Source organism: Vulpes vulpes, chromosome 6 (genome assembly GCF_048418805.1).
Source record: "Vulpes vulpes isolate BD-2025 chromosome 6, VulVul3, whole genome shotgun sequence".
Taxonomy (NCBI): domain Eukaryota; kingdom Metazoa; phylum Chordata; class Mammalia; order Carnivora; family Canidae; genus Vulpes; species Vulpes vulpes.
Genome location: NC_132785.1, coordinates 57601285 through 57620700, shown reverse-complemented (window position 1 = coordinate 57620700; position 19416 = coordinate 57601285). Strand labels below are relative to the sequence as shown.

The following is a 19416-nucleotide window of genomic DNA, read 5'->3' as shown; positions in this document are numbered from 1 at the left end:
ACCTCTGTTTATTTTGTTGATAATGTTGTGATCGTTAAAGAACCATTCCGAGAGTACTTTAAGTACACACACAGACTCGGACTTTATCTCCTATTATTATCACTCTTCATACCGTTTCTACTATCAACGGTTATCTTTTGAGTCTGCTGACTATCCCATCATGTCAGAACAGGTACACGGACATGTTCTGAAGTAAGGTTAATACGCACCTGAAGGTGTTCTAGAAAGTCTTCAAAGGGTTTGGTCTCTGTCTCTAGAAGGACAACAAACCTTAAATGAGACAAAGGGATTCTGAGACTCAGTACACATAAACTACCCCGGATGCCCTAGGTACCTCTAGCAGGCAACAGGTCAGCTTACACCTACATGAGCCCTAAACTGTGACTAGGTTAATAGAACAGAGGGTGGTGTCGGTTGGACCCACACGTGCTGGGGACAGCCTACTTCATGTAAGCTTTCCCTGTAAGTCTTAACTCACAGTTTCACATACCACCGTATCTCTAACAAGTCATTTAGTTTGAAATTTTTAAAGATATGTTTTGATATATATCTGATATATATAAATTTTCTGATACGCAGAAAATTTCTGCATATCAAGTTGAAAATGGCACGGACTTTGGAACTGTTAGGACGAGGTTTTACGTTCTGATAGCCTACTTAAAGTTTTAATTCCAGGATGAGTATTTAGATGGTAATTACCATGGAGGTCTACGACTATGTTAGAAATAATGTGTGCAAAGCACCCAGAATTGTCATAGCAAGTTCTCAGTGCACATTTGAAACAAGTTCTCAAAAGGTGCAACGCCTGAATGGTTTACCTTTCACCCTGGTCCAAATAAATATACTGTGTGTGTTGGGCTTCTTCCATTGCTTGGTGGCTGAGGTTAGGGAGTCAGGGAGAAGGTGGAGTGAGGCAGCGGGTGGGGCTCTGAGGTTGTTAAGCAGGATGCCTCCCTATTAGCATCAGGAAGTTAACCATGTATTAATGGTGCCTTTTCATTTTCTGTATTCTGATGCTTTAACCCCCGGGTCCCTGATGATCCTGGAGGAGTTGTCCCTCCTGAGCTAGTCAAGTCCTACAGATAGTAAACCACTCCAACCACTCTGGAGCTCACACCCAGACATCTCCTTTGTTGGTGGCTCCCTCTCCAGCCACTGTCCCCTGCCCCCTGCCCAGGGCCAGGTACCAGACAACCAGGGACAGCCTCTGACCTGGAGCATCTGAAATCATTCAAACTTGCCAATTCTACACCTGTAAACTGTGCCTCACATAGTCCTTCCCAGGGGGCTTCATAATATAGGCTTTGGTCTTCAGGTTCCCTGGCCTCTCTGCCCCCTGATTAACCCAGGCCTTCTCCCTTAGCATGGGAAGAAACTGTCTTTTTCATGGAAATCATCTCTGGATCTGGTGGGCCTATTACTATTCCTAAATGACAAACATACTACTCTTAAAACTGACATCTGCCTGCATAGCAGTTACACCTGAATGATCATAAAACCTTTCTTTTACAATAAACCCCGAATGTCTGAAGCTTGCAGAATGCTGTAAGAACAGAAGGAAGGCCGCTGGGACAGGATGGCTTCACAACCCCTGCTCATCGCTCCAGGGAGACAGTAGCAACCACGAATAAATAAAACCATCCAAGAACACAGCTGCACCTTTTATTGGTACGGTGACTTTCCAAAGGCTGGTATGAATACAAAGTTCCAAGTAGCACTGCCTGATGGCACTGCCTGATGGCACTGCCGAGGACTTCCGGACAGCCACAGAAGCACACGGGTAAACAGGGCGGTTGTGTTACTGGGAGGGTGGAGGAGATACAGCAGGTGAGCCATGCAGCGCAGCTCGGAGGGGACAGAAACCTTGGGATGTGGGGCACCAGCAGCACATCTCCACCGGCTCCTCTGTACTGTGCAGACTGCAAGTGGAACCGACCCGGTCACACCACTGGCTATGAATGTGAAGCCACACGTGTGTAACTGAGCTCCCGGAACCTAGGGTGACGCCAGGAGGTGACATGTGGGTAAAGAGCTCGCAGTGCACTTGAGCAGAGACATTGCACAGAAAGGCTGTGCCCTGAGGCCAGGAGAGCCGAGAACCTGGGGCTCCGTGTGGGCGCGCGCGGGCTCCACTCTGGCCAAGCTAAAGCAGTGACATAGTCTCGAGGATTTCAGGTCCTTCAGGCTTAATTAAAAAAAAAAAAAAAAAAAAAAGGCGTGTGGAGGAAAGAAAATTCTAGAAATGCATTTTTAAAAAAATGTGTGTGTTGAAGGGAGCACCACCAATTGTATCAGGTTATAAAACAAGGTCCTAAACATGTAAATAATGATCAGGTTTGTAATTCCAATAAAACACAACTGCAAAGAAATCAAACGTAGGTCCTGTAGAGTGTGTTCCAGGAGGGCAGCGGACAGAGGCGCGCTGTGGGGCTCAACAGGGCACGGGCTCGGCTTGGCCCCGGCCCGGCCCCGGCCCCCGGCGTGCGCGCCCCTCCTCTCCGCCTCCTCCCCCGGCGCTGCCCCCGGGTTCTCCAGGCCCCTCTCTTGCTCCGTGGGGGTAGCAAGCGCCCGAGGCCCGCGGAGCCTAAGACCCAGAGTGCACGCCACCCAGCCGGCGAGAAAGCACACGCGCAGGTGCACGCACGCGGACTGCGGGCCTCCGCCGGGCTGACTGCGCGCACGAAGCACCGGTCCGGGTGGCGCAGCCCCGCCGGCCCTGGAGCCCCGCGCGGCTCTGCTCTGGGCGCCTGCAGCGCGGCCCTCACAGGCTGGAGTCCCACAGCTCCGAGGGCAGCCGGCCGCACGAGGCCCCCTCGGGCTTCTTCACCAGGCTCGGCTTCTTGCAGGGCGGCGGGGGAGGCGCCCTGGGCTCCGAGGGGTGCAGGAGATGCTGCCAGTCTTCTCTCCCCTCGCACAGCTTCCGCCTCCAGTCCAGGAGTTCCTGCAGGGCCACGCTTTCATTCTCGGAGAGCCTCAGCTGGTGGATTACCTGCGGGAGGTAAGGGGGACAGGGAGCAGCGGCTGCTGTGAGCATAGGGGAGGTGAGCCACGCGGGCTGCCTCGGGCCGGGCCGGCGGGGGCAGAGCACTCCCCAGGGCACTGCTGCACGGGAAGCCCTCCCTTCCCTCCACCCCCCACCCCCCATGATGGCAAACAACAAAACCTGTAGGACGGACACGACACGGGACACTGGCTAAGGACATAACCCTCCAGGTGATTCCAGAGGCAGTCTCCTCTGTTTGCCCTTTGCCCTCTATTAGCATATACATTCTTAGGACATCTCATGCTTTTTCCTCATTCATCACAGCTGCGAGGCTACTTGTAATAGAAGTTTTTGGGTCTCTAAAGGTTCACCAGGATTCCAGGGTCCTCCCATCTGTGCAGTACCGCTCAACCGCCTTGAAGCGAGCATGACCCTACTGCTGGCTACAATGGCTTAACCCAGAGATGGGGCTACTCAAGAGGGCCCATTCACCGTCAGCGTCTACAGAGAATCACACGAATACAGAAATGGTTTCCAAGGGGGTGGGCGTGGCCAAGGACAGCCCAGGCCAAATCAAAGGAGCTCAGGACAGGCAGGGTTATCTGCACTTGAAAACACTGCAACCTGACTGTGGCGTCAGAGTGCTCTAGTTTGTGACCACAAATCAAAGCAGTGATCTCAACTAGCAGCTGTGAGCCCTCTGTGTCCACAGAGACAGATCTTTAGGAGCCATTGCAGGAGAGCATCATGACTGCAGTTGTATGGGCTTCTTCCTTTCGCTTCTGAGCCTACCATTTTTCTGGCCATTCTAAAGTGAGTGTGCTAGACATCACTATGGGAATACTGGGGAGAATTCTGGAGACACAGGATATCTCAACCCACTGCCAAAGTAAGTTATTTTGTGCTGGTGCCCTTCTCAGCCTCTCCATCAAAGCCAAAGAGTAAATGAAAGCAGGACCTAGCGGTTGGCTCCTATGTGAAAGCAATCACTTGGCAGCAAGGGCAATCGGTGCTCTATTCTAGAACCAACACCTACACCTGGACTCCCGAGCCTACTACCTGTCATGGAAGAAGAATTTAAAGCTAGAATCAAGGAGATGGGCAGAATGTCAAGACAAGGTGATAAACCACAGAAGCTGGGCAGTCAAACCCAAATCTGCAGCGCATAACGAGATTTCTAGAGTGAGTTACTAGCAAAAGGAGGTCCCCCAAATTGTGCAGAAAACCAGAGAAAAATCGTGTAAGTGTGAAAGATACGACTGCGACTGTCCTGACCCTGAAGGGACCTCCAGGATTCCATACTGAAGCAGCATGCCCTCTGGAAAGGGTCTTTTCTCCAGTGTCCAGGACTGCACCTGAAGGACCTGGAAATGAGATCCTCCTGCTGGGAAGGCTCCTGAGGAAGCCAGACTGACTCTATGCTCAGGGAAGTGAGCCAAGAAAGGGAGAGTATAAAAATATTTTTTAATAAACACTTTAGAGTGCTAAATATGTATCAAGTACTTTTCTAAGCACCTTAGAAGCATTAACTCAGCAATCCTCCTGAGAGGATTGCTCCTGTACAGCACCCAGCCTTTCATAGATGAGGATATTGCGACACAAAGAGGTGAGGTAATTTGCCCAAAGTCGCATCCGGTCAGCTCCAGAGCGTCTTCTGAAGTCTTACTCTGCCCTGCTTATCACTGATTGAACAACTGTTTTTCCAGGACCCTATCTAGGCTAAAGGCCATGCTCTCTTTCTCCTTTCCTGACTTCGGATCCAGTGGAATCTATACGCTTCCTTCACTTCTGTATGTTAGCTCCTCTACTCTCCACTTGTGTACGCTTGGCGATTACATTTAGCTGCAATCTCAGTCACTGTATGGATACTGAGCACCTGTATATATGTTCCTTGGCACATGGTCAGCTCATAGTAGTGATCTGCAAAAGATACTGCCGTGGGATTCGTTCTTATGAGAAAGTATGTAGTTGATGGAAGAATATTTCTACCATCTCAGCTGATTTTTCCTCCCAACTTCCTTGAGGTATCATTTGTGTTAAGTAACATAACTTCACATTGATCTAATTAGAAACAAAACAAGAAACCTTCACATCTGCATAGGATTTTGCAGGTCATGGCAGGTTATTGTTCCCATTGTAAAGATGAACAAAGAAAGAGATAAATTACCAAAATCGTAAGCATCGGATAGCTCTGGCAAATGGAGAACCAGCGAAACTAAAATTATGGACAGGGAGAATCTTTCTCAACAGATAATTACCAGCTGCTCCCCCCACCCCCCCACCCCCCACCCCCCCATCCCCCCACCCCTTCCTGGGACTTTGCCAACCCTGAGTTCTTCTGTGGGTCTAGAGAGCCCTTTCTAGAAGAAAGAGAGACCATACAATATCTTGCAGTTGTAGGAGATTAGAGGCACAAATCAGGAATTGGAGGACCCTCAAATGATGAGCATTTTCCCCAAGAGACATTTGTTAAGTTGTTCAGATGTATGCAGGAGTGCTGCCTTAGGCCAAAAGCTTATAAAAAGCAGAGTGAAATCTGCTACAATGTCCGAGGTGCTACAGAAGCAAGAATCTGGGGTTGGGGGCAGCGAAGGGGGGGAGGTAAAACCCTCAAGCACCTGACTAGTCTCATCTTCAAGACTTGCAGATTTTGCCTGGAGTGGGACACACATTGGAGAGCAGCCCGGGGACTCTGAAATGCACAGCTGGAGCGCATCTGTGCATCTGGTCTCTGCTCTCCCAGAGCTGAGGAACAAAGAGACCTGACAAGTTCTTTGGGCCAAAGCACAGCAGGTGCTGCCTGGGAATCAGAGGCAGAGCAGAGGCAGGCTGGTTCTGCACCACAGCTCAGTCCCTGACTGGACTGAGGACGTCCTCTCTTGCCTCTGACCCCTAACGGGATTGGTAGAATGTCTCAGATAGAGTACATTGTCTGCAGCATCTACAGTTTGTTTACCCACAACGCTGACTGTGTGATCAGAAATTACACGTGGAGAGACCAGGAAATTCCAAAATTTGAAATTCCAAAAATCGAAGGACAGAACAGATTTGCAGATGATCCAGATTTAGGGTGAGTTGATAAAGACTTTAAAATACCTATGATGAAATGCTTGGGAGAGAGGAAATGATGGACAAACAGAAGAGATAGCCCAACAGACACACATGAAAGGAATTCCAGAAAGAAAAGATAGACAAAGAATGTGACAAGGCAATACTCAAGGAGATAAGTCTCCAGAGCCCGCAAAGGGCATCAGTATACACACAGTTAAGAAGCTCAGCAAACAGCACAAAAGACACACACACACACACACACACACACACACACACGCCACTGCCAACAGCAAGAAGATATAAGGCGGATCATAGTAAAACAAAGACAGAGGAAAAAACTTTAAAATCCAAACAGAAAAGACACATTCCATTCAGTGGAACAACAATGAGAGGGAAAGTTGACTTTTTTTTTTTTTTTTTTTTTTTACTAGATCACTGGTTTATTATTAAAGGATGTAACTCAGGAACAGCCAGATGGAAGAAATGCACAGGGATGGAGAAAGAACAAGGAACTTCCACATCCTTTCTGAAAGCACCACTCTCCCCAAATCTCCCTGTGTCTTCCAACCTGGAAGCTCTCTGAACCCTCTGCTTTTGGTTTATTTATTTATTTATTTTAAAATTTTTTTTATTGGAGTTCAATTTGCCAACATATAGCATATCACCCAGTGCTCATCCCGGCAAGTGCCCCCCTCAGTGCCCGTCACCCACTCACCCCATCCCCCCACCCACCTCCCTTCCACTACCCTTTGTTCATTTCCCAGAGTTAGGAGTCTTTCATGCTCTGTCACCCTCATTGATATTTCCCACTCATTTTCTCTCCTTTCCCCTTTATTCCCTTTCACTATTTTTTATATTCCCCAAATGAATGAGACCATATAATGTTTGTCCTTCTCCAATTGACTTACTTCACTCAGCATAATACCCTCCAGTTCCATCCACGTCGAAGCAAATGGTGGGTATTTGTTGTTTCTAATGGCTGAGTAATATTCCACTGCATACATAGACCACAGATTCTTTATCCATTCATCTTTTGAAAGTGGACTTCTAAGCAGAAGCCAGGACACAGCGAATAGCAGATTCAAGTACTGGAAGCAATTCAACCTAAAACTATTCTCAGTAAAAGTATTCCCCAAAAAGTGAAATAAAGATATTTAATTAATTAATTAATTAATTTATTTATTTATTTTTAAATATTTTATTTATTTATTCATGAAAGACAGAGAGAGAACGAGGCAGAGACACAGGCAGAGGGAGAAGCAGGCTCCATCCAGGGAGCCCAATGTGGGGCTCGATTCCGGGTCTCCAGGATCAGGCCCTGGGCTAAAGGCAGGTGCTAAACCGCTGAGCCACCCGGGCTGCCCTAAAGATATTTTTAGACAACAAAAAAGAGGAAATTTTCCATCAGAAGTCTCCCACTTTTTTTCAGGTGAAGGTACTTGTGAGGGTGAAGGAAAATGATCCCAGATAGAAAAATGGAAATTTAAGAGAGAATTAAGGACACCAGAATTAAATCCATGGGTCAACCAAAGTTATATGCTTGGGATGTCTTACAGACCATACATTAGCTGTAGAAGAAGAAGGCATGCTAGTGACAATCTGCAAAAGCCAGGAGTGGTTATGTGGAGTTTAGATGTTCCAAGGTTCTAAAAGTATTGGTAAAATGACCAAAGTAACAAAATTCCCTAATATTCAGTAAATCAAAAAATGCATGCTTTCTTCTCTAGTACAACTACAGAAAACACAGGGAGAGAATGTGTAATTGGAAGTTATATAAAGAAAATGTGAAATCATAAATACTCAATTAATATAAAAGAAAGCAAGAAAGGTACAAAAATGATATAAAAATGGAGGCCTTCATAACAGGACCACATTTTCAGTTGGGGCCACTGCACGTGGCAGCATCAGTCTGCTGACAAGTGACTTCCTATGGCTGCTCATCTGACAGAGGCTGGTGGGGAGAGATTTTGACACAAAATGTCCCAAATTCCCTAAGCTATTGCTTTGCTGTGTGGGTAAAAAGGGGGACTCTCTACCCTTTCCAAGCTTCTCAGTGTTTACTAAAAATATCTTAATTCCCAAGTATATTATGAAAGGTGAAACTTATATACCGAAACCATTAGAAAGCATTTTCATAATGAGGATATTGATGTCTTGAATAATGTAGTAAGTAAAGAAGAACACCATTTTTGCATCAACAACCAGGAACTTTCTATGCTTCCTTGATAAGCAAAAATTTGACTGATGTTTGCAATAATCAACTAATGCTCAGAATAAACCCCTTCACTGAGAGATCCCATGGAACTTTATTGTCTATTATGGAGATTAATAGGTATTGAGTAAAATCTAATAGGAACAAAGATAGTTGCCAGAATGGTATATATAAGATGGTAACATACTAGCATTATTGATCTTCCTTTAAAAAAGAAAAACAAAGAATTCTCACAGGTTATTCCTTAAATGAAAGTTAAAATTCTGTGTAAGGATACATGGTAGCTCACTACTTGCAACATAATGAATGAAGTTCAGAGGGCTTTTAAAAACTATGATCTGTGAGATGATAAACAGAAAATCAGGAGATAAGAACAGTGTGCCCCGACTAATGATGCTTCATCTGCATTATTTAGATTTATTGAATTTATTAGACTATGAGGCACAAAAATAACACTTATCACAGATACTAAAAGAGCTTTAATATTTTAGAATAGCAAATGGATGCAAGTATGGATATTATTTAGATGACGGTCAAGTAATACATAAACACTACAAAGTATTCACAGTGTTACTCAGTGCTGTAAAAAACGTGTGAATCAGTGTTTCGCCATTCTTTAAATTTCATGTCCTATTGGTAATAACAAAAACTCTCACAGCTTCCTCTACCATTATTTCCTGTTTCATGATACATTATTACTAAAAAGGCAATAATGCTTTTTAAACAAAAATTTTGGTTTTGGAAACTTATAACTACAGAGAACACACTGTCAGTTACCAGAGGGATGATATAGGAGGTAGAGGCTAAGGGGGTTACTTGTGATGAAAAAACAATTTTTAAAAATTTAGTTGTAGTGGTGAAAGGGAACCATTTCTTTTCAGAAAGAGAGGAACTGACACTGGGGATCAGGGATGCAGCTGGAAATGAGTGCCTAGAGTCTGCTGACTTCACCCCCTGCCCCGTCTCATTTATCCTGATTTCTTTGTTGACTAGAGGGTGCCATATTGGTGTCTTCTAACTTGAAGCTCGTTTACCACTGCTTCAACGATTTATCTTCACCCCACGTCACTTCAGACAGCTACTCACTTATTTATTTTCTTTTGGGGCATGTTTTATATTATAGTTGTTGGACACAAAATCATTATCTTTCAGAACCAAAAAGCAAGTGTTTGACTGGGAACATAAGGATGGTCCCATATCCATGAACCCTTGGGTGTCCACACTGTCCCATCCCTGTGCTCCACAAATATCACAAATACCCTGCCTTTAGAGGAACTTTGAAGGATGCAAAACACACAGCCATCTTAACTTTGTTGCACATGGCATAGAGATGGAGTAGCTCAAAAAGAAAGAGATTTTTAAAACATTTTCCCCATTTACCTGGGACATACCGCTTATGGAGGAAGGTCTGGAGAAACTTCACAGAGAAGATATCATTTGGTCTGAATGATTAAAAATGAGTTTGCAAAAAAAAAAAAAATGAAGTTGCCACCACTTGGGAAGGGGGAAAGAATAAGTGAGAAGAGGTGTTTTCATAGGCTTTGATGTAGACAAGTGCCAGCAGTGACACTGGACTTAATTCTTTCACAGAAAGTCACTAGTCTATGAACACTTTGGTCCTCATTTGAGCAGAGGCAGCATGACTGACAGCCCAGACCTTAGAAGTGAAATTCTGGGCTTGAATCCTACATCTGTCACTTAGTGACAGTCCGGTGACCAAGCCCACCAGCTTCCTCATCTGTAAAGTGGGATCACAGTTACAATCCAGCTCAACAAAACAGATGAGGAGTTACCTGAATTACATATGTGGGCTCTTAAAAGATGGCCTTAAAACACTAGCTGGTGCCCTGCAATTGTGGGGTACTATGCTTCTGTCATTGTGAACTCTTGGATTTGAGAAAATCCCTAAACACTGCTGATTTATGATTATCCTGATGAGTCAAACAGATAACATAAAATGAAAGCACTGCTCACAATTTAGGGCCCTACAGAAATATAACATAGTCTCTTCCTTATCAATAAGAAGCTCTCAAAATACTGGGCAACACACTGGATTTATAACATACCTATTATATACATTTATACATATTTATATATGTATGTATATATGTGTTTAAATATGTATATATTTATATGTGTGTATACTAAAGAAAGTTACACAGGAAGAAATGAAAGGTCCAGAGAATCTTTGAATTTCAGGAATAATATAAACAGATTTTAGTGAATAATTTAAACAACTGTTAAATGTAATGTTTCTGAAACAGGGATTTGTATATGTATTTTCAGGGGTCCTCAAGTTCTTTGGAGAATCTAATGTTTTTTGCATTTTTCTTCTCATGATATTTTATCAAAAGTACTACAAGCATGCTTTGGATCCTCTGAATACCTACTTTTTAAGTTAGTGCTCAGCAAGGCTTTATTCTATCACTTCGTATGTAATTTACAAGCAAGATGACACACATAATATTACTGATATCATTGCAGACCAATGAGAAAAGAGTAAATGGGTTTAATATGCAAATCAGGCCTCTCCCCTGAGAAAGAGCTAAGGGATATGACAGCATGGGTGAGATGAACAGTTGCCTAGCAGTTCAAGCTGAGAGAAGTGGTAGGGTCTTAGGTTCATCAACAGCCAAGGATGGTAGAAATGGACCAAGTTCATGGAATCTGAGTCAGGACCAAATTCACTTTGTCATCAGTAATTTCCTTCCAGCTAAACAAAATCATACCTAGCACAAATGTTATAAACTTTAATTTTTTGCTCTTCTGGCTTTTGTCACACTGCATTTCTAAATTTGCTTTGGTTTCATAGCTGTAAGGAGAGGCAAAAGGATACAAGAGACCTTATGCAACAATGTGTGTCTACATTTAATTACCATTATAATAAATTAACTTAAATGTTAAAGGTTAAGAGGAATTTTGTTTCCATTTAAAAAGGGTCACATAAAAAAATAATAAAAAAAAATAAAAAAAATAAAAAGGGTCACATAAGATGTGTAAGTGGGAAAATGTTGATCTAAGTGGGTAGAAATCCTTGGAAGTAGAATGTGTTGCTTGCTCAGACCAGGGGTGTCCTTTCAAGTCCAAAGTGAGTAAATTAATCTCTACTCAGCACAACGCACCCAGTGTATGTGGAGAGCTTAAATAGAGTTCCTATTGTGGAACCCTAATGTGTGTGTGTGTGTGGGGGGGGGGGATGATGCTTGAGAGAAGGGAGAAAGTTGATCACAATCATCAACCTAGAAAGAATTGGCTGAAAATTTAAGCAAACAGACATTGATTTGGGCAATCCAAATTGCCACTTGGGAGATGGATTCAGGTAGAAACCTGACTCGCATTCAGAGGAAGACAGGGCAGGATTGAGGCTAGCTGAACTGGGGTTGATAAGGTTAACATGTAGATCAGGGATCAAAACGTTTGAAAGTTGGTTCCTTTCCAAGTGAAGAAGGCCAAGGACTCAGGTGTCCTGGCGAGGAAGGACTCAAGTCCAGGCAGAGGTCTTACAGGGGCAGAAAGTGCACTTTTCCTCTCAGGAGGATGTGCATAAATTTGTCCTCCCAGATGGTCTCCTGACTATTTTAAAGGAGACTCTTTTCATTGGTTTTGCTTGCTCTGTATTGAAATCTCTTCTTACACAGTATATTAGATTTATGTTTTCACTTTTTTTGCATCAACTTGGGGGCATTGGGCACCTCACTCCTGTCAAAGACAGGAAAAGGAAATAAGAGACTGTCTTCAAGTAATGCCAGACTAATCCTGAGCAAATTCTTGCACTTGAGAGGTAGTTCACATGTCACGGATTCAGATACAGCTCCTCCAAACACCATAAAACCCTGGAAACTTATTAAAAATGCTCTGTTGCCCTGAAATCACATCAGGTGTGGGTGGTCCCAGACCCATTAGTTACTCTGAATTCAGACATGCCTAGATGGCTTTGAATGGCTCGTGGGTGGAGCCATTGAAAGACAGTGGGACAGTCACCCCAGTCTTTGGGGTGGCCAAAGACTGCAACACCTCAGATGATCCAACAAGCTTATTCTATGCAGTGGTCTGAACGTTTGTGTACCCCCAAAATTCACATGTTGGAATCCTACCCCGCAGTGTGGTGGTATTTGTGGTTGGGGCCTTTGGGAAGTGATGAGGTCATGAGGGTGGAGTCCCCAAGAATGGGATTAGAGCTCTCTCACCCCTTCTGCCTGTGAGGACCCAGAAAGAAGCCTACAACCTGGAAAAAACCCCTATCTTGACCACACTGGCACCTGGATCTTGGACTTCTAGCTTCTAGAACCATGAGAAATACATTTCTCTTGTTGACAAGCCACCCAGTCCACATAACTTTATTATAGCAGCCCAAACAGACTAAGGCATCCCATGCCCAGAATTATTACATTTGGGTGTCATGGAGGGAAAATGATACTAACAGGTACAAACCTCAAGCTTCTAGGAAAGGATGCAGACCATCTGTCAGCTTAAATGCCTTTGAAAGCAAAATCAGTGGAAATCTAATTATATTATTAGATGGAAAATATTGTGATTTTTATTTTTAAATTTGACATTTGAAAGAAATACGAAAGCTTCAAAGCTTAGGAGCCACCGGTGATTTGGTTTGAGATAGCAAAAAGTCACAGTTTCACTGGGAGCTGGAACAATTGGCCCCTCAAAGGCACTGACAGATGGAGCCACTGCTCAGCTCCCGGAGCCCAGGCATCATCATGGGAGTCACCTGCACGTGAGCTGCATGGGATGGGGGCAGGGGGTGTGTGTAAGCTACAACCCCCTGTCTTGCTAGACCACCCCAAATCTATGGCCTCAAATTCTCCTTTCTGCTCTCAAAGAAAGATGATGGAAGGGGAAGCAATGCTATCCACACTCAATAAGCAGGTGCCTCTGAATGCCCTGTTTCAAGCTCCCAGCAGATGTGAGCAGATACTTGAATGACCATGGTCCAGGCATCTCCCTCTGGACTGGAATACTCATCCGCAGTTAAAATTCTCTCCTTTCGATTACTTCATCGATACAGTAATTCTGAGAAAATAGTGCCACTTATAACACTGGCTATTAATACTTCAGCAAATCACTTTGGGGATTTTTAAAAAATGGGTTTTAGGGGCACCCAGGGGGCTCACTCAGTGAAGTGTCTGCCTTCAGCTCAGGTCATAATACTGGGTCCTGGGATCAAGTACCGCGTCGGACTCCCTGCTCTGGGGGGAGGGGGGGGGGGCGCTGCTTTTCCCTCTCTCTCTGTGCTATCTCTCTCTCAAAAAATAAATAAATAAATAAATAAATAAATAAATAAATAAATAAATAAAATCTTTAAAAGGGGGGGTTATTCTGTATTTGAGAGATCTTGCTGTTTTGGTATTTAGATATTTATTCATGCTTGAGACATGACTCTAGTTTCCATTTCCCCACCCAGAATTGTAAAGTATTTTGTGCCTTCTAATGTCTAGAGGTATCAGGCAGACTTGAAGACAGAATTTGATAAAGGGTTGTAAAGTTCATGAAAGTTCTTCATCTCAGTGGGACACTGATCATTAGTTTGCTCACTTTCCAGGGTCAAAATCCACAGAATCTCTCACAATCCAGAGGGAAACAAAATGCGATGTAAGGCGCTTCATGAGGTTTATTACTTAGCTATCTTTTTATTAATTTTCAGTAGTTTTCTATGGTGTCATTAATAGAGTTCTATGGGACGAACTAATTAAAAAATGAGATATAAATTTCTTTACATCTTGTGGATATGCGTTTCTGTGAATAATATTAATAAATGTAAATTAATAATTTGCTGCTGATTTTTACCTTAAGTATTTCCCTTTCAGGATAAAAATAGACTTTGTTAAATAATTCATATGTAAAATCATGTTGCTGTTCATTTGCCACAGAGTTGATTTTTCTATTGACTATTCACCCAAAGGTGAAAAGACGTATTTACTGACATTTGGAAATTAAAAGAAAGAAGCATCCTGGCTGACTGAAGAGTGAACATTAGTGTTTCAAATGCAAATCCCATTTCTACTTGATGCTAACAAGACATTGGAGGAAAAAAACATTAAAAAGTAAAATTCAAAAAGCACAGTTGGTAAAGCCAAAGTCTACCTAAATAGGTCGTAAAGATGTGGCATAAAGTAATATGTGATTCAAAAGAAAAAAAATATTTGATTAAAGGGTTATATATCTTTATACTTCTAAAAAATTTTAAGAAAATGATCTGAATGTGCTAACAGCATCTCTGGCTTATGCAATAAAAGTTGATTCTTTCTAATTTGGAAATAGTTATTTATGTAGTGACTCAATTAAGTTCATTCTTACTATTTTGTTTCTCTTGTTGCTGTTGTTTCCTTTATTGACAAAAGGTTAAATAAAAGGAAAAATATCTCTTTAAAGGCACTTTACAAATTCTATTGTAAACAAGAGTAGCTATATCTAGACAGAGACAATGAAGAGGGCAGGGAAGGTTTAGCTTTTTTAGGGTTGTACCTTATCTGTACATTTTGATTTCTTAAAAAATTTAGTATTGTTCTTAACTTTCATAAGTAATATTATATTACAACACATTTAATATCATTTAAGTGGACATGTATTTGGATTTGCTTTTAGGTAATAGCTATGAATAAAAATGGACTCTGATGAGTGAATGTATATTTCTTCCTATTAATGGAAAGTTATAAAATAGAAATTTATGCTTGTACTATACATCACTCAATGTAATTAATTTGTGACACTTCGGGATATGGATTTTGTATGAGCTCTGTTCTTTTACCTCAATTCATTTAAGACAACATGGCAGTATCAGTGTAAGCAACTATAGACTGTAACAAAAATTGATAACATATATTTAGGGTATGTTTATAGTAATGAGATATTATAGTAATGGGGTTCAAATCCATGGAATATATAGAAAAACATAAATCTCTTATATTGGAAATACAGAAAGTAATAGCATTACAATTTCTTTTAAAACATTTTTCTTGGGATTTTATAGGAGACTTACTGCAAACACCAGGAGGTACTTTTGAGGACAATTAATCTACTAGATTTTATCACTCCAAAGAAAAGATATATTCATATAATTTGTGTGTTCAAAAATCTTCAATGCTACCAATTTGCCTTGGTCTGAATAATCAAGTCTACACACTTTAGCAGGTTACAGAAAGTCCTGTATTTTTCAGCCACATTGATTATTCCTGCTTTGTTACCATCCGTTCTCACACAGACTTTGTCAGTCCAATCAGATGTAACCACACCTAGAATTTTATTTCTCTCCATAGCAGCCCCAGTTTGTATGCCCAAATATAGAATCGTCTGAGGTTTCTGAGGGCCTATTTTAACATCATCTTCATGATATTGTCTTATATTCTCTTTTTTAAAAAAATATTTATTTATTCATGAGAGACAGAGGCATAGGCAAGGGAGAAGCAGACTCCCTGTGGGGAGCCCAATGCTGGTCTCCATCCTAGAACCCCAGGATCATGACCTAATCTCAAGGCAGACACTCAACCACTGAGCCACCCAGGCATCTTATATTCTTAAAGCTTTTGGCATGTTACTATCCTAGTAGTTTCTCATAATATGTGAAATAAGCAGGCTCTGTCTTAGACTCATTTCAAAGGTGCTGAAATTCATCTTTAAAGCCCAAACTCATTTGGCTAGTAAGCGGTACAGTCAGAACACAAATTCAAGTTTGCTGAGTTCAGCTGACCTTCAGAGTGCTAATAAATCACTTGACCTTCCGGAAGTCTTCCTTGGGTGCAGATCGTGAATACGTGTTCTTTCAGTGAAGCAGAAGGTAGTGTGATGCCTTCTACAGGACTCAGAACCTCACCGTGTGACCTACTCCCTCAAAGGGCTTCCGTGCAAATTGAGCAACAAGACATAAAAGCATCAAGACTTAGGTGAAGAAAGATGCTTAAACATCACACAACCATAAACATGTCATGAGGGAACACAGCATTAACTGACTAAAGCATAGTATGCATAATTATTGTTGTTGGAATACAGCAGAGACAGAGACAAAACTAATTTCAAGGTGATACATTGGCCAAGAAATTCATATTGGGCTGTGGTTTTGGAGTAAAAGGATGCAGAGGATACAAAAAGGAAGGAAGGACATTTGGGTTGAGTGGGATTGTATTCATATTTTTTTCACTTTCACACTCACAATGACAAAACAAAAACAAAAACAAAAAAGCACAACCATAAGAGAGAAAAGCACCACGTGATGTGGTACTGGGCATGAGAGTTGGCTTTGAAGGAGCAATAAATAGTATTATGCATACTCAGGAAGAAGGTAAGTCATGGGTGTGAAGTGAGGGAAGCAAGAGTCAAACCATGGTAGTAAGCAGCCTTTGGAGGATGGAGGAGCCATGTAGAAGGATGAACAAGGATTTCCCCCACTTGTTCAATTAGCCAGGATTTGCATTGCTTTGTAAGGCACAGTTTATCTGTTAATTTATTAATATCTCATAATACTTTTTCCTGGAAACAACCATAATGTGTGTATTGTGGCATTAAATATAATTAGAGTGAGAAAAAATACTTTAGGAAAGTAGATGTTAATAAAATAATGTAATCCGAGTATATTTTTTAAACAATCAGCTGTAATTAGGAGAGGACATAGTTTAACAACTCCATTGGCCATGGAATTTACTGTGCTTGGGACAACATATTCACTGTCATCAACCTTGATTTTTTCCCTCCAAAATTTAGTTACCAGTTAGGGACATCCACTTGGAAAACTGGAAGGAAACAAGGCACTCCTTCACAATCATTAAATGCATCAAAAAGGTCCTAAAAGTATGAAATTTTCTCAGGATTTTCAGTTTGTTAGAGGGGATCAACTTTGTCCCTGAGAAAAATTAAGTCTGTTGGTTTTGAGGAATTTCTGAGAGACCATTTGTTAAGAGTTCTAAGCTTTGGATTTTTATAAATGGTTTGGTGGGAGTACCACTGATCATTATTTGGTATTCAAATGTCTAAAAAGCAACATTCTAATGATCCTGTCATTAGAAGATACAATTTTTGATATCTTAAAAATTTTTTACTACAAAATGGAAGCTAAACTTAGATAACTAAGTACCATAAATAATAATGCTTAGCATTACACATACAACATTAAATAAGTGATGAAGTGGTATTAGTTAGATCTTAGATAAGAGACAAGACACAAACACCACTGGCTCAGGACAAAAGAAGTACATTGTTCTTATTGACACCCAAATGGGTGTTTCTGATCAGTGGATGGCCTTCTGTGTTGTCATGAGTGTTCTCTGCACCTTCTGGCATCTTTATCCAGCTTTTATTTATTTACTTGTTTATTTTATTTTATTCTTTAAAAGATTTTATTTATTTGACAGAGAGAAAGAGAGAGAGCACAAACACACAAGCAGGGGGGGCAGCAGGCAGAGGGAGAGGGAGAAGCAGACACCCCGCTGAGCAAGGAGCCTTATGCAGGGCTCTATCCCAGGACCCTGGGATTGTGACCTGAGCCAAAGGCAGATGGCTGACTGAGCCATCCAGGTGCCCCTTATATCCAACTTTTAAGTGGGAAGGGACATGGCACACCAGGCAAAGGAAGGTTTGCATAGATCAAACTTGGAAGTGGTTCCTCTCACTATGGCTCCGATTCCACTGAGTGGATGTCAATTACAGGATTACTCTGCATGGTGAGGGAAGCTGGAAATGGACTTGATGGGCACGGTGGCAGTCACTGTGACACTGAGGCCCATTACAGTGTCTTTAAGACATAGTCATGGAAAATCATGCAGCTACAGATGCTAGAACAAATAGAGAAAGGGAAAACAGATACCAGGAAGGATTAGAAGGAGAAGAGAGAAGATTTTGCCAAAGGAGGCAAGAGAGGGGAGCAAATCTTTTTTAATCAAGACTTCTCTCCAGAAATAGATAATAAAAATCACCTGGAAGCGTATAAAATTAATTTAAATCCACTTGGGCTTCAAAATCTAGGCTTTTTATATCATTGACTTCATGACATTTCTTCCCAATATCACAGTTCAGCTGTTCTGGAACCTATTTCTGACAGAGTCAGAAATACAAAGTGACAGTTTCAAATAATAATGTAATCAGAGAAATTAGAGAATAATCCTGTCTTCCAAGTGTACTAAGGTTGTAAAATAAATTCTTCTTTTATTTTTCATAAAATAAACCTTCTCACCATAACTAAATGATTACAATTTCAGTGCAACAGAAAATTACGTTTTTCTTCAGCTAGAATTTTGTATTCAAAAATGTCAGGCCACATCCATGCCCAGAGCATCACACCTAACAAGTCAGGGAATATGCAGCCTGGCTCCCTGGCACCTCTTTTCCCGTTCTTTGTATCTTGAGCAAGAATAAAGCCATATTTGTCTATATTTTCCATTTACAGAAAAGGCAAACAATTGTCCTTCACTTATATTCTGAGCAGACCAGAGTTTCCAAACCTGGCCAAGGGTTTTGAAGAAAAACAAAGTCATACAGGCATAATTGGTATTTCACAGTTAGCCTCTTGCTATAGTTGATAATGTAAAAGTCTCCCATTTCTAGAATTAACACAGCTAATGCTAATTCCAACTTCTCTCATTTAAACATCTACTAACACATGGAGTTAATGTCCCACTGGCCACAATGGCCCCCTTGGCCACCCTGCAACTCAGGTGTGCTCCTGTCTGAGGAATTTTGCTGTTCCCCCAACTGGAATGCGCTCTCCTGACATCAGCATCACTGGTTCTCTGACTTCTTCCTCTGCCTTTGCTCAATGAAGCTTTTGTTGATCTACTTTCTTAAACTCACTACTCAACCCAACCTCCCTCCATACCCACTCTTGTCACTCTCAGGTTTGCTTAGCCTGATTACTTTTCTTAATATGTTTTATTTCCTTTTAGTATATTATACACGTATGTATATATTACTTATTGGTTGCTTCCCAGTGCAAGATTTTAACTCCCATGAAGGGAAGGATATTTGTTTTGTAGACCAGAGGTGCCTAGATCTGTGTCTTGCACAACTTGGTCCTCGGGAAATATTTGTTGAATGAATGAATGAATGAATGAACAAACCTCTGAAAATTCAATTCTGTGCAATTCACTTCCTTAGATTAAAAATATTATGTTCTTAATGCTTTAAGTTGTTTTACACATTGTGCAAAAATATATGCATATAATTGTACAAAGTG

General features: G+C 41.7%; 1 protein-coding gene across 1 annotated transcript in view; it reads right to left on the bottom strand.

Annotated features, from left to right (window-relative positions):
* Positions 1 to 2235: 2235 nt before the first annotated feature.
* The window catches only part of MYO16 (myosin XVI), a 591124-nt gene continuing 573943 nt past the window's right edge, over positions 2236 to 19416 (bottom strand). The window contains exon 35 of the mRNA XM_072760993.1: positions 2236 to 2989. Coding sequence (XP_072617094.1) covers positions 2762 to 2989 — 228 coding nt within the window. The 3' untranslated portion in view covers positions 2236 to 2761. The remainder of the gene's footprint in view (positions 2990 to 19416) is intronic.